A 24,392-nucleotide genomic window follows, 5' to 3' on the forward strand; every position below is an offset into this window, starting at 1 on the left:
CTGGCTGGTGATGGATGCTGGGGTTCTTCCATCCCCGGCTATTGTGGTTAGTGTTGTTATGAACATGGGTGCTCATTAACTATTTTTAAAGAAGCAAATCTCTTTACTTTTTCTTTATTCCAGTGCTTGTATGGTTTAATGTTTTTGCATTTAGATCTGTGATCCATTTGAGGTTTATTTTGAAGTATGGTGTGAGGAATGGATCCAATTATACTTTCCATCCCCTCCAAATATCTATCTAGTTGTTCTAATGCTATTTATTAAAAATCCATTGTTTCCCAGTGATTTGAGATGCCACCTTTTTCATACACTAAAGTAGGTCTTTTTTTGGAATTTCAGTTCTGTCTTTTTGGCCTGCCAGTCTTTTTTTTTTTTCTTGGGATGGGGTCTTGCTCTGTCGCTCAGGCTGTAGTGCATGGTTCACTGCAGCCTCAACCTCCTGGGTTCAAGTAATCCTTCCACTTTAGCCTCCCAAGTAGCTGGGACTACAGGCACTTGCCACCATGCCTGGCTAATTTTAAAATTTTGTGTAGAGACAGTGTTTCCCTATGTTTCCCAGACCTAATCCCCAATGTGATGGCATTAGGTGGGGCCTTTGGGATGTGATTACGTCGTAAGAGCTGAGCTCTTTGAATGGGTCTAGGTCCTTTGTAAAAGAGACATCAGAGAATTCCTTTGCCCCTTTACCATATGAGGACACAGGGAGACAATGATTGTCTGTGAACCAGAAAATGGGCCCTTATTAGACACTGAATCAGCTAGTGACTTGATCTTAGACTTCTTAGCCTCTAAACCTGTGAGAAATAAATTTGTTATTTATAAGCCACCCAATTTGTGCTATTTTGTTGTAGCAATCCAAACAAACTAAGTACTGAATGACGTTTAATGAACAAATGAGGAATTGGTTATTTATACTCTGGGGACGTTTATTAAGGCTCTGGCAACCCTGTGGAGCTGGTCTGTGTCCCCGAGAAGAAGAGTCAGTCACAAGGGGATCTCCATCTGATCCAGCTGTTTGAAGCTTCTCATTGTTCTCCTTATCCAGGGCAGGAAACTTGAGATCCTGGTGAAGACTTCTGGAGGAATCCCTGACGGTCTTCCATAGGAGACGATGCCGTGGGCCACATTGTTACACAGCAGGGGGCCTCCGGAGTCCCCCTGTAGGTAGAGAGGGGAAGGGAGACTGAGACAGGCCTCCTTGCTCCTGCTGCCCTGAGCTCCGGGCTCTCAGAGAAGGCAGGGGTGGGTGGGCCCCTTCAACTACTGGGTGCGTGTGAGATGGAAGATTGGTGGGGTGCAGAGCCAAGCCTCTGGACCCTTTTGGTCGCTGGACTTCAGCTCCGCCTGAGTTACTGTCTCCAGCCCAATCCGAGTCAAGGTACCTCCCCCTTCTCCAGGAGAATGTTGCCTATGTATATGTTGTGGGTCTTCCTCCTATTCCCCCAGAGACCAGGTTGATGGGGAAATCAGTCCCCAGCTCACCCTGATCTGGCCCCCAGGCTGAGGCTGTGGGGATGGAATCTGTTCGCACTGCCCTGGCTCTGCATAGGCCCCTCTATCCCGGGGTGTGTTGGCCAATGCCCATGCGTTACCCTGAAGGCAGACTTCCGTTCCCGCCGGTCCCCCACACAAATCTGGCTTCCGCCGTCGTAGAAAGAGAAGAGGCGGAGGCACTCCCTATCCCTCTGCACTCTCAGCTGCACCTCTCGGAGTCTGTCTGTTCTCCTCGTCTGGCTGACCAAGCCCCAGCCAGCCACAGTGCACTGCGTCCCGGGTCTCAGTCTCTCCTGGGTGCTAGGCAGAGCCACTGGTCTCACATTTCGATTCCGTCTGACTCTTCGGCTCAGCTGGAGGAAGAATGTAGGCATTCCCGCTCAGCTGGGGCCTCCAGCCAAGGCTCAGGGGTCGCTGGTGCAGTACACGTCCCATACCCTTCCCGCTACCCTGAAGCCTTGCCCTCACTTCCTCCTCCATTGTTCCTGGACACACTAGGAAGGAGCCAGAGAGCCAGGTAGGTGGTACCTGCAATAACATGATGTCATTATGGATGGTCTGCTGATTATATCCAGGGTGGGGGATGGCTCTGCGCGCAGTGATATGTTGCTGGGTGTTTTCCCGTCTCCGGATATTGTGGGCGCCCAGGGTGACATTTATAGAGCTGCAAAAGCAAGAGGTAGGTCTGGGCTGCAGGAGCTATGGTCCACCGGCTCTGCAGGGTAGGCGGACAGCACCAGGAGGGCAAGACTGCAGCTAACCAGAATCGAGGGGATGGGAGGGCCCAGGGGCTCAGCTGTATCCTCTTTCTCAGCACCTCTGAGCTAGGGATGACAGGGTGGTAGTTGCCTTCAGGTTTGCTGCCCCAGATTAAATTGATAAATAGCCTGAGTTTATATTTTGAGCCCCAATATATGTCTTCCATCTCTTCCTCTTGCTCTTTTTGATCGTATCCTCCTTTCCTCCTCGTTTACACTGGCCTGTTCCCTCCCGCAAAGACTCACTTGGTCCCTCTTTCACCCTTTTTGTTGCTACAACCCTTCTTTCAGATGGATGCTCCGAAGAGCTCCCCAGGGCTGTGTTCCTGGCTGCCCAGGAAGCTACTTAACTCCTCACCTTCCCCAGCAGTGAGCTGCTGTCAGCACAAAGTTGTCTCGCACCAGGAACCCTCCGCAGCTGCTCCGACCTCTTGGAGACTGGATCTGAAGATACGCCATGTAGGGGCGGGAGTGGGGCCTGGTCTCCCGGCCTCCGATGATCTCCCCTGGAAGGAAGCATTTGGCACTTAACTCTATGCTTGCTGAACCTGCAGTGTGAGTACCAGAAAGGCTGGTGGCTCCAGAAAGGCTGGAAGATGGAGATGGCAGGAGAGAAGGTGCAGGAGAGGGAGGAGATGGTGCTGAGGGTTGGAGTCTATGGGGCACCAGATTGGGAGGGGGCTCCTGGGTTCTACAGGAAACACTGCTGTCTTGAAAGGAGCTCTTTTCCCCACCGTAGGCCTCAGCTCCCTTCTCCTCTCCAAAAGAGGGAGAACAACCCTTGTTCCAGGCAAGGCCAGCTTCAGCCTCAGGTATTGAGGAGATGCTTTGCTGTAAATACAGGATTGTTCCTGAAGTTCCCTTATACTTTCATCCTCATGGAGCTTCCCGGAGCCCTCTGAGTCCAATTCAAGACCAGGTGGGACTGGTGTTTAAAAATCTAGACATGAGCTGATGGTACTGTTACTGCTGTATTCTTACCTCCTAGGTAAACTCTGACACATGCTGCTGAATTATTTATACAAAGCAAGTTTTTATAGCACTTACAGTGTGCGGGCAATTCCAAGACATTTAAGTACTCTAACTTATTTAACTCGCATGGCAACTCTGCAAAGTCGGTATTAATATTATTCTCATTTTATAGATGAGGAAACTGAGGAAATACAAATTCAAATAACTTGCTCAACAGTACAGAATTGGGATATACAAGGCAATTTGGCTCAAGAATCTATGGGATGATGTCAGGCCTCTGTGGGTGGGGGCGGTCACTCACCTGCCTTGGCCCCAGTGGGTAGGAGAAAGGCCAGCAGAAGCAGGAGTGGCTGCATCTTTCCTGAAAGGCTGCCCAGTCAGTTGCTGCTGTGCTTCCTTCTGCTAGACTTTAAGGACCTGAGAGAGGAAGGAAGGGGTGGGGATAGGGGATTGAGAATTCACAGTCCCATTCTCCTGCTACCACGATAGGTTTCATCACCCAAGGCTGCTCAGGAGGTTTGCCCGCAAACTGCCGGAGATCTGGGTGAGAGGGTGTAATCCAAGCCAACATGGCGAGCTCTTGTGCAGCTGTTGAGTCAGTGCTGAGAACAGAAATAGGAACCCAGCACAACAAGGAAGGGGCTTTGGGCATTGTGTCCAGAACCCTCAATCCATCAAATTCCAGAATACTCCAGCAAAGCAAGAAAGCTGGCAGCTGCCCAATTCCTGTTTTCTATTCCTCTGGATTTAGAGCATCAGTCCTTTTGAATTTCTGGGTTTCTCTTAATGAATGCAAGTTCCCTGGATTGCTTATCTGTATATACTTAATAAGTCTGGACAAGGATGAATGAAAGGGTGTGGTGTGGTGAGGGATGTGGGTAAGAACACCAGGAAAAAGTTGAAGGGGGCAGAAGAGGAAAGGGTAAGCCTGCCTGCTTTCACTGTTTGGCCCAAGACCACCCTGCTGAGACCCCTGTTGCTCCAATTTCTTTCTAGAAGTTGTCAAGTCAGATTGCGTAGGCACTCTTCTGAGTAGGTGAAGCGTGCTGCTGGAGAAAGAAAAGGAAGAACAAGGCTCTGACACTCACAATTACTTTCTCAGGTCACTGGAGGCCTCAGTGAAAGTTATGACGCAATTGAAGACTTCTACTTGCCTGCTTCCTACCCAAGGTTAAAGTCTTTATGTTCCAGAATGGCTCCTTGCTTGCAGTAAAGGTTTAGTGACTTGATTTTATTGGGAGCTGTCATATCCTAGCTGGAAAATATCTAAGATCCCATTTCATTGGTGACATTAGAGGCCCATCAACCTAATCCCAGGAGCAAAAGCTTCTGAGAAGGAGGTACATTCATTGCTGTGCTACCTATAAGGGAACCAGAGCCACATACTCAACAATGGGAGAAAAGAACAGCAAATTACTGCAGAGTAACACAGTGGATTATTAAAAACACTTAAAAATATTTAGAAGATTCTGTGTATGCACAGAAAACCTTTACAATCCAGTATAATTTTTGCAGAAATAGCAGAATTGAAGACTAATACAATTCCCAATCTCTTTTTTCTGTCTTTTATTTTTAAAATCTTTTACTTATGTATTTATTTTTAACTTTTATTTTAGGTTTGGGGGTACATGTGAAGGTTTGTTACATAGGTAAACACACGTTATGGAGGTTTGTTGTACATATTTATCACCCAGATATTAAGACCAGCACTCAATAGTTATCTTTTCCGCTCCTCTCACTCTTCTTACCCCACTGTCTGTTTTCTTCTTTGTGTTCGTAAGTTCTTATCATTTAGCTCCCACGTATAAGTGAGAACATGTACTCTTTGGTTTCCTGTGTTAGTTTGCTAAGTATAATAGCCTCCAGTTCCATCCATGTCTCTGCAAAGGTCATGAGTCCATTCTTTTTTATGACTGCATATGTATATGTACCATGATGTATATGTACCACATTTTCTTTAGTCTATTGATGGGCAGTTAGATTGTTTCCATGTCTTTGCTATTGTGAATAGTGCTGCAGTGAACATCTGTGTGCATGTGTCTTTATGGTAGAATGATTTATATTTCTCTGGGCAAATATCCAGTAATGGGATTGCTGGGTCGAATGGTAGTTCTGTTTTTAGCTCTTTGAAGAATCACCATACTGCTTTCCGCAACGGTTTAACTGCTCCCACCAACAGTGTGTAAATGTTCTCTTTTGTCTGCAACTTTGCCAGCATCTGTTATTTTTTGACTTTTTAGTAATAGCCATTCTAATTGGTGTGAGATACAATTCCCAGCTTTATGGAGTATAATAGGCCCTCTTGAAAATCTCATGAATGTTAGCGTTCCTTTCCTTATACATAAATATATAATTTTTTCACTTATTTTTAGAGCTGCACAGAGCTTAACCTCTTCTCTTGTACAGGCTCTATCAAATCTCTTTATGCATCTGAAAAGTAACATGAAGAAGAAGGGAACAAAGAGAGAATAGTATAGCACCTTTATTAGTGCCTTAGCATTTGGCATAATTTAATTCATTAAAATTTTTCAACATTGTGTTTTGTTTTAAAATGTTAGTTTAACTTAAAAATAGAAGAACGGGATAAAGAAAAACCTGCACATATGAAAAAAGAGGAGTAAAATATATGCATTCGGTCATGTAATAAATATTGATTAGGAAATTTCATTAATAGTGACCTAGAATTTCATGCAATCTTCTTGTTAAAAGGAATCAAAGTTGTTTAAGATATCTAAAAACTTTACAAACCTCGAAGAACTACCAGCCTTGAAGTGACTATCAGATCAGGTTGAAGGAATAATGAGAGTCTAGTTAGGAAGCTACTGTTGTTCCAAGGGAATGTGCTGAATCCACAAAATTTCAACTTTTTTTTTGATGGTCACATTAAGGAGTAATCTATAGAAAATATTTAAAGAATGCTATATGGTTTCTTCTGAAGAATGGATGCTACCCTTCCCTTTATGGGACTGGCATAACCTCCATGCCAAACCCAATAAAGACAATATAGAAATGAAACATTATAGCTCAATATAACTTTCAAATATTGATGCAAACCAAATCAATCAATAAGCAAATAGATATTAATATATCATAAGTAACTTGAGTTTATCCTAGGAACACATAGATGACTTTTCGTTTGAAAAGCAAAATTGCTATAACACATCATATGAACTGATTAAAGAAGAAACATCATGTGATTATTTAAGTGAAACAACGAAGTCCTCAAACATTTTCTAAAATTTACCCTTATTTACTTAAAAAATATTCTTAGCAGACTAGGAATAAAAAGAAATGTCTTTAATCTGATAGATTAATCTGATAGAATTATCCACAAAATTCCCATAGCAATCATTATACTTAATGGAAAAGTGTTAAAACCTTTTTTTGAGAGCAAAACATTACAAGAATGCCGGAATACAAATTATTATCAGTTCTGTTCAACAGTACACTAGCGGTTTCAGCCAGTGCAGTTAGGTAGGAAATGGAAATGAAAGGTATAAAGACAGAAAAGAGAGAAAACAAAATTATAATGATATGAGGAAATGGTAGTATACGTAGACAATCCAAAAGCATCTACAGGTAAATTACCATTATAATAGTTTTACAGATTTGCTAGAAAAAATCAATTTAAAACAATCATATTTCTACATGTACTGCAACACTGTTAGAAAGAAATTTTTAGAAAGTAATACTTAAATGGCATGGAAATGATCAAATAACTAAATATAAATCTAAAAGAATATGTGAAAGACCTCTTTAGTGAAAATTGTAAAACTGAATGAAGAGACATTCAAGAAGACCTAAATGTGGAGAGATTCCATGTTCATAGATTGGAAGAAGACTAAATATTGTAAAAATGTCAGCTCTGCCAAAATTGATCTATATAGATTCGTTGCAATGAGAGGGATTTTATAGAACTTAACTGATTGTAAGTATATTTGGAAAACAAATGGCTAATGATAGCCAGGACACCACTAAAGAATGAGAATAAGATGGAAGCCTTGTTTTAGCGAAGAAAGCCATGGGAATGAAGATAGTGTGGTACTGATGAGGCATAGAAACATATACTAATGGACCAGAAGTAAGGACTCCACATGCATGTGGACACTGACATACACATGGATGGATTGATTTATGATGGATGTTGCACCTTTCATCATAATAGGGAAAAGACTGTTTTCCGTTTTTCTCCCCAGTAAATGGTACTGGGATAATAAAGTGCCTTTATGGTGTCCTATGGAGACTCATATTTTCTATGTGGAAAAATAAAACTTGACCTTCTTCTCCCAAAATATCAAAAAACCTATTCTAGGTAGATTATGGATCCAAGTAGGAATAATGATTTGAATATATAATGGAAGAATATCTTCATGGTAGGTAAAGATTTTAGTACTGTATATAAAGTACTAATAATGAAGAAAAGGACTGACGAATTTGACACATCAAAATTGAGAGAAACAAAAGACAATTCATAGAGTAGGCAAAGATGCTTGAAATACACATGACCAACAAAGGGCTTATATTCAAATTATATAAAGAACTTGTAAAAATCTGGCCAGGTGCAGTGGCTCACCCATGCCCCAGCACCTTGGGAGACCAAGGCGGGCAGATCACTTGAGGTCAGGAGTTGGAGGCCAGCCTGACCAACATGGTGAAAACCCGTCTCTGCTAGGAATATACACAAAAAAATTAGCCAGGATGGTGGCACATACTTGTAACCTCAGCTACTCGGGAGGCTGAGGTAGGAGAATTGCTTGGGGAACTGGGGAGGCTGAGGTTGCTGTAAGCCGAGATTGCCTCACTGGGCAACAAAGAGAGGCTATCTCAAAACAAAACAAAACAAAACAAAACAAACTTGCAATGAAGAAGACAATTAATAAAACAGTAGCCAAAAGACTTGAAGAGTTTTATCTCAAAACAGGAAATCGAAGTGGTCAGTAAACATGAAAACGTGTTACCCTGACTAGATATTAGAGAAGCACTCATTTGAGCATAATGAAGGCCACGTATGGTGGCTTATGCCTGTAATCCCAGCACTTTGGGAGGCCAAGGTAAGGGGATCACTTGAGCCCAGGAGTTGGAGACTGGGTGTGATGGCATGTGCCTGTAGTCCCAGCTACTTGGAAGGCTGTAGTGGGAGTTGAGGCTGCAGTGAGCCATGATTGTGCCATTGCATTCCAGCCTGGGTGACAAGGCAAGACCCTGTCTCAAGGAAAGAAAAAAGAAAAAAGTGCAATACCAGTTACAGCTACCATGTTGGCTCTTTTCCCAATCCTAGGTATACACCCTAGAGAAACATTGGGTGCAAATTTCTACCACACACGTGTCCAAGAAGGTCATAGCAGTATGTTCATGATAGCCTCAAACTGGAAACACTTGGTCCACCAACAGCACCATGAATAATCAAATTGTAGTATATTCATATAATGGAATATTGCTTACCCATAAAAATAAAACTCTTCCTTCATGCAGCTATGCAAATGGATCTTACAAGCATAATGTTAAAAGAACCCAAGAAGACTACTTTAATTTTATTTATATAAAGTTCAAAACTAGGCAAAATGAAAGTATATTAGATAGCAATATATATATATATGGGGTAAATGTGTGATGAAAAGCAAGGAAATAGTTATCATCAAAGTCAGAAAAGTAGTTAACTCTGGAATTGGAGGGCAGAGAGGGCATTTTGAGTAGGAAGAGACATATAGCAGATTTCAGTAGTGTTGAACAAACCCAATTTCCTGACATAAAATGTAGTGTTTACCTTATAATTACTCTTTAAACTCTCAATTTATGTTTTATGAACTCTTGTGTGTACATTTTGTAATACGTTTTTAAAAAAATCTGATTGCCAGAGGATGGGGATTAGAGAGAACATTCAGATAGAGAGGGGGAATATATGAGTAGAGTGGGGCACATACTTTTAATTTATTTTTTATTTTAATAAAAATTATAATATTTGAACAAAAAGACCAATATGTTTCACAATATCTACAACTGGTTACATCTGCTTTTGACTGTTTTATTACATTTCCGTCAGTTATAATTTTTTTCTCCTCTGGGATGTTGGGACATTAATGTAGAGTGTTTTCCACCTCCTCCCTGGGCCCCATAAGCCACTGACAATGCAAATCCTCTGAGAAGGCAGTTGCCAGTTGTTGCTGGGTCAAATCCCCCTCCTTTCCTCTGATGCTACTCTAGTCAGTAACCAATTTACTTCCTCTTGGCTTTATAGGAGACCAGCATAGTACTGAATTGCTCCAGACCCTCAGGGCTACCTTAAAATCACTCTTAAAAGGACATTTTGGAAGCTCCTTGGGAAGTTCCCACTGATGAACTTGTGATTGCTTTATTAAGGGTCAGTGCTGAGAGAGGGGTGTGCCAGAGTCATTGTCTTCCCACCACCACAGTTGTCTTCAGGGAGCCAGATGCTTTCTTGCCAAGAACTGGCCTGTGTTGGCATTCTTGTAGGAAAGAAAAGGTGACAAAGGAAAGAGTGAATCCCTCAGAGGGTCCTGAAATACATAATTTGCTGTAGCAAAATCACTGGGAGTGGCTTAAAATCTTCTCATCAGAGTAGTCAGAGGGAAACAGGCAAGCAGAAGCCCTGGCTATGGCAGAGAAAGATTTGAAAAAAGATTCAAGGTCCTTCATGTTTCCTGGCAGAGAGGCTTACTTCTAAGATTGAGCAGTGCCTCTGAGATCCTGGGTAGATGTGAGAAAGACGTAAAGGTGATGTGTGTGTGTATGTTTGTGTATGTGTATATATATGTGTGTGTGTATATATATATACATATGTAATTTTTTTCCTTATCGATTCATCCATTGGTGAATATTTAGCTTGATTACATATCTTTGCTATTGTGCGTAGTGCTGCATAAACACGGAAGTGCAGGTATCCCTTTGATGTACTGATTTCCTTTCATTTGAATAAATACCCAGTAGTGGAAATGCTGGATCATGTGGTTGCTCTATTTATTTATTTATTTATTTTTTGGTGAAACCTCTATACTGTTTTCCATAATTGCTATGCTAATTTATATTCTCACCAACAGTGGATAAGTTTCCTTTTCTCTGCATCCTCGCCAGCATTCCTTATATTTTGTCTTTTTGATAATAGCATTATAACTGAGGTCAGATGATATCTCATGGTGGTTTTGATTTGCATTTTCCTGGTAATGAATGAGGTTGTACACTTTTTCATATCTCTGTTGGCCATTTTCTTTTAAGAAATGTCTATTCCTATCCTTTGCCCTTTTTCATAGGATTATTATTATTACTATTTTGCTGTTGAATTTTTGAGTTCCTTGTGTATTCTGGATATTAGCTCCTTGCTGGATGAATGGTTTGCAAATATTTTCTCCCATTTTACAGGTTGTCTCTTTATTCTGTTGCTTCCTTTGCTGTGCAGAGCTTTTATTTTAATATAGTCTATTTTGTCTATGTTTGTTTTTGTTGTCTGTGATTTTGAGGTCTTAACCATGAAATCTTTGCCTGGATTGAAGTCCTAAAGCATTACTCCTATGTTTTTTTCTAGTAGTTTTATATTTTTCGGTCTTACATTTAAGACTTTCATACATTTCGAGTTGGTTTTTGTATATGAAAAGAGATAGGGATCTAGTTTCATTCTTCTGCATATAGACAGCTGGTTTTGCCAGAATCATTCATTGAAGAGGGTGTCCTTTTCCCAATGTGTACTCTTGGCAACTGTCAAAAATCAGCTGCCTGTAAATACATGGATTTATTTCTGGGTTCTCTATTATGTTCCATTAGTTTAAATGTCTGTTTAAATGCCAGTGCCATGCTGATTTTGTTACTATAGCTTTGTAGTATATTTGAAGTCAAGTAGTGTGATGCCTCCAGCTTTGCTCTTTTTGCTTGGGATTGCTTTGGCTATTCGGGATCTTTTTTGGTTCCATATAAATTTTAGGATTTTTTCTACACCTGTGAAGAATGTCATTGACATTTTGATAGGAATTGCATGGAATTCATAGATAGGGATTGCTTTGGGTAATAGGGTTATTGTTCACAATATTAATTCTTCTTTTTCCTGAGCATGAGATATCTTTTTATTTTATTTTATTTTATTTTTTATTTTTCCATAAGTTATTGGGGTACTGGTGGTATTTGGTTACATGAGTAATTTCTCTAGTGGTGATTTGTGAGATTCTGGTGCACTCTTCACCTGAGCAGTATACACTACACCATATTTGTTGTGTTTTATCCCTTGTCCTCCTCCCACTTTTCCTCCCAAGTCCCCAAAGTCCATTGTATCATTCTTATACCTTTGCATCCTCATAGCTTAGCTCTTGCATATCAGTGAGACCATACAATGTTTGGTTTTCCATTCCTGAGTTACTTCACTTAGAATAATAGTCTTCAATCTCATCCAGGTCACTGTGAATGCCATTAATTAATTCCTTTTTTTTTTTTTTTTTTTTTTTTTTTTTGAGACGGAGTCTCGCTCTGTAGCCCAGGCTGGAGTGCAGTGGCCGGATCTCAGCTCACTGCAAGCTCTGCCTCCCGGGTTCACGCCATTCTCCGGCCTCAGCCTCCAGAGTAGCTGGGACTACAGGCGCCCGCCACCTCGCCCGGCTAGTTTTTTGTATTTCTTTAGTAGAGACGGGGTTTCACCGTGTTCGTCAGGATGGTCTCGATCTCCTGACCTCGTGATCCGCCCGTCTTGGCCTCCCAAAGTGCTGGGATTACAGGCTTGAACCACCGCGCCCGGCCTAATTAATTCCTTTTTATGGCTAAGTAGTATTCCATTGTATAAATATACCATTTTCTTTTTTTTTTCTGAGGAAGGATTTTATTTCTTTTACAATTTTTTTTAGATATTATAAAATAGGAATAATCTGACTGTAATTAGTCTAATTACAGATTACTTATTTACAAATCTGATTTTATATACTAAGCTGTGAGCTATTTATGGATACTTTTTTATCATACTTTAAGTTCTAGGGTACATGTGCACAACGTGCAGGTTTGTTACATATGTATACATGTGCCTTGTTGGTGTGCTGCACCCATTAACTTGTCATTTACATTAGGTATATCTCCTAATGCTATCCCTCCCCCTACCCCCTCCCCACAATAGGACCCGTTGTGTGATGCTCCCCTTCCTGTGTCCAAGTGATCTCATTGTTCAATTCCCACCGATGAGTGAGAACATGTGGTATTTGGTTTTCTGTTTTTGCTATAGTTTGCAGAGAATGATGGTTTCCAGCTACATCCATCTCCCTACACAGGACATGAACTCATCCTTTTTTATGGCTGCATAGTATTCCATGGTATATATGTGCCACATTTTCTTAATCCAGTCTGTCACTGATGGACATTTGGGTTGATTCCAAGTCTTTGCTATTGTGAATAGTGCTGCAATAAACATACAGGTGCATGTGTCTTTATAGCAGCATGACTTATAATCCTTTGGGTATATACCCAGTAATGGGATGGCTGGGTCAAATGGTATTTCTAGTTCTAGATCCTTGAGGAATTGCCACACTGTTTTCCACAATGGTGGAACTAGTTTACAGTCCCACCAACAGTGTAAAAGTGTTCCTATTTCTCCACATCCTCTCCAGCACTTGTTGTTTCCTGATTTTTTAATGATTGCCATTCTAACAGGTGTGAGATGATATCTCATTGTGGTTTTGATTTGCATTTCTCTGATGGCAAGTCATGGTGAGCATTTTTTCATGTGCCTGTTGGCTGTATGAATGTCTTCTTTTGAGAAGGGTCTGTTCGTATCCTTTGCCCATTTTTTGATAGGGTTGTTTTTCTGTTGTAAATTTGACTGAGTTCTTTATAGGTTCTGGATATTAGCCCTTTGTCAGATGAGTAGATTGCAAAAATTTTCTCCCATTCTGTAGGTTGCCTGTTCACTCTCATGGTAGTTTCTTTTGCTGTGCAGAAGCTCTTTAGTTTAATTAGATCCCATTTGTCAATTTTGGCTTTTGTTGCTGTTGCTTTTGGTGTTTTAGACATGAAGTCCTTGCCCATGCCTATGTCCTGAATGGTATTACCTAGGTTTTCTTCTAGGGTTTTTATGGTTTTAGGTCTAACATTTAAGTCTCTAATCCATCTTGAATCAATTTTCATATAAGGAGTAAGGAAAGGATCCAGTTTCAGCTTTCTGCTTATGGCTAGTCAATTTTCCCAGCATCATTTATTAAATAGGGAATCCTTTCCCCATTTCTTGTTTTTCTGAGGTTTGTCAAAGATCAGATGGCTGTAGATGTGTGGTATTATTTCTGAGGGCTCTGTTCTGTTCCATTGATCTATATCTCTGTTTTGGTACCAGTACCATGTTTTGGTTACTGTAGCCTTGTAGTATAGTTTGAAGTCAGGTAGTGTGATGCCTCCAGCTTTGTTCTTTTGGCTTAGGATAGTCTTGGCAATGCGGGGTCTTTTTTGGTTCCATATGAACTTTAAAGCAGTTTTTTTCCAATTCTGTGAGGACAGTCATTGGTAGCTTAATGGGGATGGCATTGAATCTATAAATTACCTTGGGCAGTATGACCATTTTCACAATATTGATTGTTATCCATGAGCATGGTATGTTCTTCTATTTGTTTGTGTCCTCTTTTATTTCACTGAGCAGTGGTTTGTAGTTCTCCTTGAAGAGGTCCTTTACATCCCTTGTAAGTTGGATTCCTAGGTATTTTATTCTCTTTGAAGCTATTGTGAATGGAAGTTCATTCATGATTTGGCTCTCTGTTTGTATGTTACTGGTGTATAAGAATGCTTGTGATGTTTGCACGTTGATTTTGTATCCTGAGACTTTGCTGAAGTTGCTTATCTGCTTAAGGAGATTTTGGGCTAAGACAATGGGGTTTTCTAAATATACAATCATGTCATCTGCAAACAGGGACAATTTGATTCTTCTTTTCCTAACTGAATACCCTTTATTTCTTTTCTTTTGCTTGATTGCCCTAGCCAGAACTTCCAACACCATGTTGAATAGGAATGGTGAGAGGGGGCATCCCTGTCTTGTGCCGGTTTTCAAAGGGAATGCTTCCAGTTTTTGCCCATTCAGTATGATATTGGCTGTGGGTTTGTCATAAATAGCTCTTATTATTTTGAGATGCGTTCCATCAATACTGAATTTATTGAGAGTTTTTAGCATGAAGGGTTATTGAATTTTGTCAAAGGCCTTTTCTGCATCTATTGAGATAATCATGTGGTTTTTGTCTTTGGTTCTGTTTATATGCTGGATTACGTCTGTTGATTTGCATATGTTGAACCAGCCTTGCATCCCAGGGATGAAGCCCACTTGATCATGTTGGATAAGCTTTTTGATGTGCTGCTGGATTCAGTTTGCCAGTATTTCATTGAGGATTTTTGCATCGATGTTCATCGGGGATATTGGTCTAAAATTGTCTTTTTTTGTTGTATCTCTGTCAGGCTTTGGTATCAGGATGATGTTGGCCTCATAAAATGAGTTAGGGAGGATTCCCTCTTTTTCTATTGATTGGAATAGTTTCAGAAGGAATGGTACCAACTCCTCCTTGTACCTCTGGTAGAATTCGGCTGTGAATCTGTCTGATCCTGGACTTTTTTTGGTTGGTAGGCTATTAATTATTGCCTCAATTTCAGAGCCTGCTATTGGTCTATTCAGGGATTCCACTTCTTCCTGGTTTAGTCTTGGGAGAGTGTAAGTGTCCAGGAAATTATCCATTTCTTCTAGGTTTTCTAGTTTATTTGCGTAGAGGTGTTTATAGTATTCTCTGATGGTAGTATGTATTTCTGTGGGGTCAGTGGCAATATCCCCTTTATCATTTTTTATTGAGTCTATTTGATTCTTCTCTCTTTTCTTCTTTATTAATCTTGCTAGTGGTCTATCAATTTTGTTGATCTTTTCAAAAAATCAGCTCCTGGAGTAATTGATTTTTTGGAGGGTTTTTTGTGTCTCTATCTCCTTCAGTTCTGCTCTGATCTTAGTTATTTCTTGCCTTCTGCTAGCTTTTGAATGTGTTTGCTCTTGCTTCTCTAGTTCTTTTAATTGTGATGATAGGGTGTCAATTTTAGATCTTTCCTGCTTTCTCTTGTGGGCATTTAGTGCTATAAATTTCCCTCTACACACTGCTTTAAATGTGTCCCAGAGATTTTGGTATATTGTATCTTTGTTCTCATTCATTTCAAAGTACATCTTTATTTCTGCCTTCATTCCGTTATGTAGCCAGTAGTCATTCAGGCGCAGGTTGTTCAGTTTCTATGTAGTTTAGCGGTTTTGATTGAGTTTCTTAGTCCTGAGTTCTAGTTTAATTGCACTGTGGTGAGAGACAGTTTGTTATAATTTCTGTTCCTTTATATTTGCTGAGGAGTGCTTTACTTCCAACTATGTGGTCAGTTTTGGAATAAGTGTGATGTGGTGCTGAGAAGAATGTATATTCTGTTGATTGGGGTGGAGAGTTCTGTAGATGTCTATGAGGTCCACTTGGTGCAGAGTTCAGTTCAATTCCTGGATATCCTTGTTAACTTTCTGTCTCATTGATCTGTCTAATGTTGACAGTGGGGTGTTAAAGTCTCCCATTATTATTGTATGGGAATCTAAGTCTCTTTGTAAGTCTCTAAGGACTTGCTTTACGAATCTGGGTACTCCTGTATTGGGTGCATATATATTTAGGATAGTTAGCTCTTCCTGATGAATTGATCCCTTTACCATTATGTAATGGCCTTGTTTGTCTCTTTTGATCTTTGATGGTTTAAAGTCTGTTTTATCAGAGACTAGGATTTCAACCCCTGCTTTTTTTGTTGTTGTTGTTCTCCATTTGCTTGGTAGATCTTCCTCCATCCCTTTATTTTGAGCCTATGTGTGTCTCTGCACGTGAGATGGGTCTCCTGAATACAGCAAACTGATGTGTCTTGACTATCTAATTTGCCAGTCTATGTCTTTTAATTGGACCATTTAGTACATTTACATTTAAGGTTAATATTGTTATGTGTGAACTTGATCCTGTCATTAAGATATTAGCTGGTTATTTTGCTCACTAGTTGATGCAGTTTCTTCCTAGCATCGATGGACTTTACATTTTGGCATATTTTTGCAATGGCTGGTACCTGTTGTTCCTTTTCATGTTTAGTGCTTCCTTCAGGATCTGTTGTTGGGCAGGCCTGGTGGTGACGGACTCTCTAAGCATTTGCTTGTCTGTAAAGGATTTTATTTCTCCTTCACTTATGAAACTTAGTTTGGCTGGTTATGAAATTCTGGGTTGAAAATTCTTTTCTTTGTTTTTTTTTTTAAATTTATTTATTATTATTATACTTTAAGTTGTAGGGTACATGTGCATAAGGTGCAGGTTTGTTACATATGTATACTTGTGCCATGTTGGTGTGCTGCACCCATCAACTCGTCATTTACATCAGGTATAACTCCCAATGCAATCCCTCCCCCCTCCCCCCTCCCCATGATAGGCCCCGGTGTGTGATGTTCCCCTTCCTGAGTCCAAGTGATCTCATTGTTCAGTTCCCACCTATGAGTGAGAACATGTGGTGTTTGGTTTTCTGTTCTTGTGATAGTTTGCTAAGAATGATTGTTTCCAGCTGCATCCATGTTCCTACAAAGGACACAAACTCATCCTTTTTGATGGCTGCATAGTATTCCATGGTGTATATGTGCCACATTTTCTTAATCCAGTCTGTCACTGATGGACATTTGGGTTGATTCCAAGTCTTTGCTATTGTGAATAGTGCTGCAATAAACATACGTGTGCATGTGTCTTTGTAGCAGCATAATTTATAATCCTTTACAGTATGGCGATTCCTCAAGGATCTAGAACTAGATGTACCATATGACCCAGCCATCCCATTACTGAAAATTCTTTTCTTTATGAATGTTGAAATTGGCCCCCACTCTCTTCTGGCTTGGAGAGTTTCTGCCGAGAGATCTGCTGTTAGTCTGATGGGCTTCCCTTTGTGTGTAATCCGACCTTTCTCTCTAGTTGCTGTTAACATTTTTTTCTTCATTTCAACTTTGGTGAATCTGACAATTGTGTGTGTTGGAGTTGCTCTTCTCAAGGAGTATCTTTGTGGCGTTCTCTGTGTTTCCTGAATTTGGGTGTTGGCCTGCCTTGCTAGGTTGGGGAAGTTCTCCTGGATGATATCCTGCAGAGTGTTTTCCAATTTGGTTCCATTTTCCCCGTCACTTTCAGTCACACCACTCAGATATAGATTCAGTCTTTTCACGTAATCCCATACTTCTTGGAGCCTTTGTTCATTTCTTTTTACTCTTTTTTCTCCACACTTCTCTTCTTGCTCCATTTTATTCAATTGATCTTCAATTGCTGATGCTCTTTCTTCCAGTTGATTGAGTTGGTTACTGAAGCTTGTGCATTTATCACGTATTTCTCATGTTATGGTTTTCATCTCAATCAGTTCTTTTAAGGTCTTCTCTGCATTGATTATTCTAGTTATCCATTCATCCGTTCTTTTTTCAAGGTTTTTAGTTTCTTTGCGCTGGTTATGTAGTTCCTCCTTTAGCTCTGAGAAGTTTGATCGACTGAAGCCTTCTTCTCTCAACTCGTCAAAGTCATTCTCCCTCCAGCTTTGTTCCGGTGCTGGCGATGAGCTACGTTCCTTTGGAGGGGGTGCTGCGCTCTGATTTTTTGAATTTCTAGCTTTTCTGCCCTGCTTTTTCCCCATCTTTGTGGTTTTATCTGCCTTTGGTCTTTGGTGATGGTGACGTACTGATGGGGTTTTGGTGTGAGTGTCCTTTCTGTTTGTTAGTTTTCCTTCTAACAGTCAGGACCCTCAGCTGTAGGTCTGTTGGAGTTTGCTTGAGGTCCACTCCAGACCCTGTTTGCCTGGGTATCAGCAGCAGAAGCTGCAGAAGATAGAATATGGCTGCACAGCAAGTGTTGCTGTCTGATTCTTGCTCTGGAAGCTTCATCTCAGGCGTGTACTGCACTGTGTGAGGTGTGAGGTGTCGTTCTGCACCTAGTGGAGGATGTCTCCCCGTTAGGCTACTCAGGGGTCAGGGACCCACTTGAGCAGGCAGTCTGTCCATTCTCAGATCTCAATCTCCATGCTGGGAGATCCACTGCTCTCTTCCAAGCTATCAGACTGGGGCATTTACCTCTGCCGAGGTAAATGAGACTCCCAGAGGAGGAGTCTACAGAGGCAGGCTGGCCTCCTTCAGCTGTGGTGGGCTCCACCAAATTCGAGCTTCCCGGGGACTTTATTTACCTACTTAAGCCTCAGCAATGGCAGACACCCCTCCCCCAGCCTTGCTGCTGCCTTGCAGTTAGATCTCAGACTGCTGTACTTGCAATGAGGGAGGCTCTGTGGGCGTGGGACCCTCCTGTCCAGGTGTGGGATATAATCTCTTGGTGTGCCAGTTTGCTAAGACCCTTGGTGAAGCACAGTATTAGGGTGGGAGTTACCCGATTTTCCAGGTGTTGTGTCTCAGTTTTTCTTGGCTAGGAAAAGGGATTCCCTTCTCCCTTGCGCTTCCCAGGTGAGATGATGTCTCGCTCTGCTTCAGCTCTAGCTGGTCTGGCTGCACCAGCTGATCAGCACCGATTGTCCGGCACTGCCCAGTAGATGAACCCGGTACCTCAGTTGAAAATGCAGAAATCACCTGTCTTCTGTTTCACTCATGCTGGGAGCTGGAGGCTGTATCTTTTCCTATTCAGCCATCTTGGGCGCCAAATATACCAGTTTCGTTATCCACTTGTTGATTGATGGGCATTTGCGTTGGTTCCACGATTTTGCAATTGTGAATTGTGCTGCTGTAAACATGCATGTGCAAGCTTGTTTCTCGTATAATGACTTCTTTTCCTCTGGGTAGAGACCCAGTAGTGGGATTGCTGGATCAAATGACAGTTCTACTTTTAGTTGTTTTAGGAATCTCCACACTGTTTTCTATAGTGGTTGTGCAAATTTACATTCCCACCAGCTGTGTAGAAGTGTTCCCTGTTCCTTGCATCTATTCCTCTATGCCAACATCTACTGTTTTTTGATTTTTTGATTATTGCCATTCTTGCAGGAGTAAGGTGGTATTGCATTGTGGTTTTCATTTGTATTGCCCTGATCTTTATTGATGCTGAACAGTTTTTCATATGTTTGTTGGCCATTTGTAAATTTTCTTTTGAGAATTGTGTATTCATATGCTTAGCCCACTTTTTGATGGGATGTTTTTTTCTTTCTGATTTGTTTGAGTTTGTTGTAGATTCTGGATATTAGTCCTTTGTCAGATATATAGATTGCGAAGATTTTCTGACTCTATTGGTTGTCTGTTTACTCTGCTGATGGTTCCTTTTGCTATGCAGAAGCTCTTTCGTTTAATTAAGCCCTAACTATTTATCTTTGTTTTTATTGCATTTGCTTTTGGGTACTTGGGCATGAAATCCTTGCCTAAGCTAATGTCTAGAAGGGGTTTTCCAATGTTTTCTTCTAGAATTTTTATAGTTTCAGGTCTTACATTTAAGTCCTCAAGCCATCTTCGTTGATTTTTATATGAGGTGAGAGATGAGAATTCAGTTTCATTCTCCTACATGTGGCTAGTCAATTATCCCAGCACTATTTGTTGAAAAGGGTGTCCTTTTCCCACTTTATGTTTTTGTTTGCTTTGTCAAAGATCAGTTGGCTGTAAGTATTTGGGTTTATTTCTGGGTTCCCTATTCTGTTCCATTGGTCTATGTATCTATTTTTATACCAATACCACGCTGTTTTGGTGACAATGACTTTATAATATAATTTGAAATCAGGCAGTGTGATGCCTCCAGATTTGTTCTCTCTGCTTAGTCTTACTTTGGCTATGTGGGCTATTTTTTGGTTTCATATGAATTTTAGAATTGTTTTTTTCTAATTCTGTAAAGAATGATGGTGGTATTTTGATGGGGATTGCATTGAATTTGTAGATTGCTTTTGGCAGTGTGGTCATTTTCACAATATTGACTCTACTCATCCATGAACATGGGATGTGTTTCCATTTGTTTGTGTCATCTATGATTTCTTTCAGCAGTGCTTTGTAGTTTTCCTTGTAGAGGTCTTTTGACTCCTTGGGTAGGTATATTCCTAAGTATTTTATTTATTTATTTATTTTCCAGCTACTGTAAAAAGGATTGAGTTATTGATTTGATTCTCCACTTGGTCGCTGTTGATGTATAGAAGACCTACTGATTTGTGTACATTAATCTTGTATCCAGAAACTTTCCTGAATTCTTTTATCACTTCTAGGAGCTTTCTGGAGGAGTCTTTTGGGTTTTCAAAGTAAACAATTCTATCACCAGCAAACAGTGACAGTTTGATTTCCTCTTTACCCATTTGGATGCACTTTATTTCTTTCTCTTGTCTGATTGCTCTGGCTAGGACTTCCAATACTATGTTGAAGAGAAGTGGTGACAGTGGGCATCCTTGTTGTGTTCCAGTTCTCAGAGGGACGACTTTCAACTTTTCTCTATTCAGTATCATGTTCTCTGTGGATTTGTCATAGATGGCTTTTATTACATTGAGGTGTGTCCTTTGTATGCTGATTTTGCTGAGAATTTTAATCGTAAAGTGGTGCTGGATTTTGCTGAATGCTTTTTCTGCATCAATTGAGATGATCATGTGATTTTTGTTTTTAATTCTGTTTATGTGGTGTATCACGTTTATTGACTTGCCTATGTTAATCATCCCTGCTACTTGGTATGTAATCCACTTGATAATGATGGATTATCCTTTTCTTATGTTGTTGGATTCAGTGAGCTGGTATTTTGTTAAGGATTTTAGCATCTAAGTTCATCAAGGATATTGGTTTGTAGTTTTCTTTTTTGGTTATGTCCTTTCCTGGTTTTGGTATTAGGGTGATGCTGGCTTCATAAAATGAATTAGGGATCCTTCTTTCTCTATCTTGTGGAATAGTATCAAAAGGATTGGTACCAATTCTTCTTTGAATGTCTGGAAGAATTCTGCCGTGAATCCATCTGGTCCTGAATGTTTTTTTTTGTTGGTAATTTTTCAGTTACCAACCAAATTTGGTAATTTTTCAATTTCAATTTCACTGCTTGTTATTGGTCTGCTCAGGGTATCTAATTCTTCCTGATTTAAGCTAGTAGTGTTGTGTTTTTCCAGGAATTTATCTATCTCTTCTAGATTTTCTAGTTTATGTGCATAAAGGTGTTCATAGTAGCCCTGAATGATCTTTTGTATCTCAGTGGTGTCAATTGTAATATCTCCTGTTTCATTTCTTAATGAGGTTATTTGGATTTTCTCTCTTCTTTTCTTGGTTAATCTTGCTAATGGTCTATCAATTTTATTTATCTTTTCAAAGAAACAGCTTTTTGTTTCATTTATCTTTTGTATTTTTTTTTGTTTCAATTTCATTTAGTTCTGCTCTGATCTTGGTTATTTCCTTTCTTCTGCTGGGTTTGGGTTTAGTTTGTTATTGTTTCTCTAGCTCCTTGAGTTGTGACTTTAGAATGTTAGTTTGTGAGCTTTCAGTCTTTTTGATGTGGGCATTCAGAGCTATGAACTTTCCTCTTAGTATCACCTTTGCTGTATCCCAGAGGTTTTGATAGGTTGTGTCATTATCATCATTTAGTTCAAAGAATTTTTAATTTCCATAGGTATAGAACTTAAAGTATAATAATAATAATAATAATAAAAGAAGTTTTCATTTCTATCTTGATTTTGTTTTTGACCCAGTGCTCATTCAGGATCAGGTTATTTAATTTCCATGTATTTGCATGATTTTGAAGGCTCCTTTTGGGGTTGATTTCTTGTTTTTTTCCACTGTGCTCTGAGAGAGTACTTGATATAATTTCAGTTTTCTTAAATTTATTGAGGCTCATTTTATGGCCTATTATATGGTCTATCTTCGAGAAAGTTCCATACACTGTTGAATAGAATGTGTATTCTGCAGTTGTTGGATGAAATGTTCTGTTTATATCTGTTAAGTCCATTTGTTCCAATGTATAGTTTAAATCCATTGTTTCTTTGTTGGCCTTGTGTCTTGATGACCTGTCTAGTGCTGTTAGTATAGTATTGAAGTCCCTCACTATTATTGTGTTGCTGTCTATCTCATTTCTTAGGTCTATTAGTAATTGTTTTATAAATTTGGGAGCTCCAGTGTTAGGTGCATATATTTTAGGATTATGATATTTTCCTGTGGGACAAGGTCTTTTACAATTATATGTCACTCTTTATCTTTTTAACAGATGTTGCTGTAAAGTTTGTTTTGTCTGATATAAGAATAGCTACCCTGCTTGCTTTTGGTGTCCTTTTACATGAAATGCCTTTTCCCACCCTTTTACTTTAAGTTTATGTGAGTCCTTATGTGTTAGGTGAGTCTCCTGAAGGCAGAAGATAGTTGGTTTGCTTTTATCCAGTCTGCAGTTCTGTATCTTTTTAAAAAATACTTTACATTCTGGGATACATGTGCAGAACGTGCAGGTTTGCTACATAGATATACACGTGCCATGGTGGTTTTCTGCACCCATCAACCCATCATCTACATTAGGTATCCATCCTAATGCTATCCCTCTCCTAGCCCCCCACTCCCTGACAAGCCCCAGTGTATGATGTTTCCCTTTCTGTGTCCGTGTGTTCTCATTGTTCAACTCCCACTTATGAATGAGAACACGTGGTATTTGGTTTTCTGTTCCTGTGTTAGTTTGCTGAGAATGATGGTTTCCAGCTTCATCCGTGTCCCTGCAAAGCACACAAACTTATCCTTTTTTATGGCTGCATAGTATTCCATGGTGTATATGTGCCACATTTTCTTTATCCCATCTATCATTGATGGGCATTTGGGTTGGTTCCAAGCCTTTGCTATTGTGAACAATGCTGCAGTAAACATACGTGTGCATGTGTCTTTATAGTAGAAAGATTTCTAATCCTTTGGGTGTATACCCAGTGATGGGATTGCTGGGTCATATGGTACATCTAGTTCTAGATCCTTGAGGAATCGCCATACTGTCTTCCACAATGGTTGAACTAATTTACACTCCCACCAACAGTGTAAAAGCGTTCCTATTTCTCCACATCCTCTCCAGCACCTGTTGTTTCCTGACTTTTTAATGATCGCCATTCTAACTGGTGTGAGATGCTATCACATTGTGGTTTTGATTTGCATTTCTCTAATGACCAGTGATGATGAGCTTTTTTTCATAGTTTTGTTGGCTGCATAAATGTCTTCTTTTGAGAAGTGTCTGTTCATATCCTTTGCCCACTTTTTGATGGGGTTGTTTGTTTTTTTCTTGTAAATTTGTTTAAGTTCCTATAGATTCTGGATATTAGAACTTTGTTGGAGGAATAGATTGCAAAAATTTTCTTCCATTCTGTAGGTTGTCTGTTCACTCTGTTGATGGTTTTTGCTGTGCAGGAGCTCTTTGGTGTGATTAGATCCCATTTGTCAATATTGGCTTTTGTTGCAATTGCTTTTAGTGTTTTAGTCATGAAGTCTTTGCCCATGTCTATGTCCTGAATGGTATTGCCTAGGTTTTCTTCTAGGGTTTTTATGGTTTTGGGTGTTACATTTAAGTCTTTAATCCATCTTGAGTTAATTTTTGTATAAGGTGTAAGGAAGGAGTACAATTTCTGTTTTCTGCATATGGCTAGCCCGTTTTCCCAGCACCATTTATTAAATAGAGAATAATTTCCTCATTGCTTGTTTTTGTCAGGTTTGTCAAAGATCAGATGAAAACCCCAATTTCTTTTGCACCAACCCAATATTTGTGGATCTTTGAGATTCCTATATCTCTTGTAAGACTTGAGAAGTTTTTAGCTGCTATTTCATTTTATAAGTTATCTATGCCTTTTCTCATCTCTTTTTCTGGAATGCCCAAAATTCAAATATTTGGTGGTTTTATGGTGTCTCATGTCTTATATAGCTTTCTTCATTTTTTGGTCTGAGTTATTTCAAAAGGCTTGTCTTTGAGTTCAGAAATTCTGTCTCATGCTTGCTTGATCTAGTCTATTGTTAAGGCTTTCAGTTTTTTTTTTTTTTTTTTTTTTTGAGACGGAGTCTTGCTTTGTGGCCCAGGCTAGAGTGCAGTGGCCAGATCTCAGCTCAGTGCAAGCTCCGCCTCCCAGGTTTGTACCATTCTCCTGCCTCAGCCTCACGGGTAGCTGGGACTACAGGCGCCAATCACCTCACCTGGCTAGTTTTTTGTATTTTTTAGTAGAGATGGGGTTTCACAGTGTTAGCCAGGATGGTCTCGATCTCCTGACCTCATGATC

General features: G+C 40.0%; 1 protein-coding gene across 1 annotated transcript; it reads right to left on the bottom strand.

Moving 5' to 3' along the window:
* Positions 1-901: 901 nt before the first annotated feature.
* On the bottom strand, positions 902-3,609 carry CTSG (cathepsin G). The gene is made up of 5 exons (XM_005560993.3): positions 3,526-3,609; positions 2,611-2,758; positions 2,023-2,158; positions 1,593-1,847; positions 902-1,158 (listed from the first exon to the last, which is right to left on the bottom strand). The coding sequence occupies exons 1-5, from the start codon at positions 3,578-3,580 to the stop codon at positions 985-987; spliced, it is 768 nt and encodes a 255-aa protein (XP_005561050.1). The 5' UTR covers positions 3,581-3,609; the 3' UTR covers positions 902-984.
* Between the last annotated feature and the right edge of the window lie 20,783 nt (positions 3,610-24,392).

The sequence above is a fragment of the Macaca fascicularis genome, chromosome 7 (genome assembly GCF_037993035.2).
Source record: "Macaca fascicularis isolate 582-1 chromosome 7, T2T-MFA8v1.1".
NCBI classification, from domain to species: domain Eukaryota; kingdom Metazoa; phylum Chordata; class Mammalia; order Primates; family Cercopithecidae; genus Macaca; species Macaca fascicularis.

Excerpts from the sequence above, each read along its gene's own strand:
- CTSG (XM_005560993.3), bottom strand. The coding sequence starts at position 3,580 with ATGCAGCCACTCCTGCTTCTGCTGGCCTTTCTCCTACCCACTGGGGCC. Across the intron at positions 1,848-2,022 it reads ATGACATCATGTTATTGCAG|CTGAGCCGAAGAGTCAGACG; the intron begins GTACCACCTACC and ends TTCTTCCTCCAG. Across the intron at positions 1,159-1,592 it reads AACGGAAGTCTGCCTTCAGG|GGGGACTCCGGAGGCCCCCT; the intron begins GTAACGCATGGG and ends CTCTACCTACAG.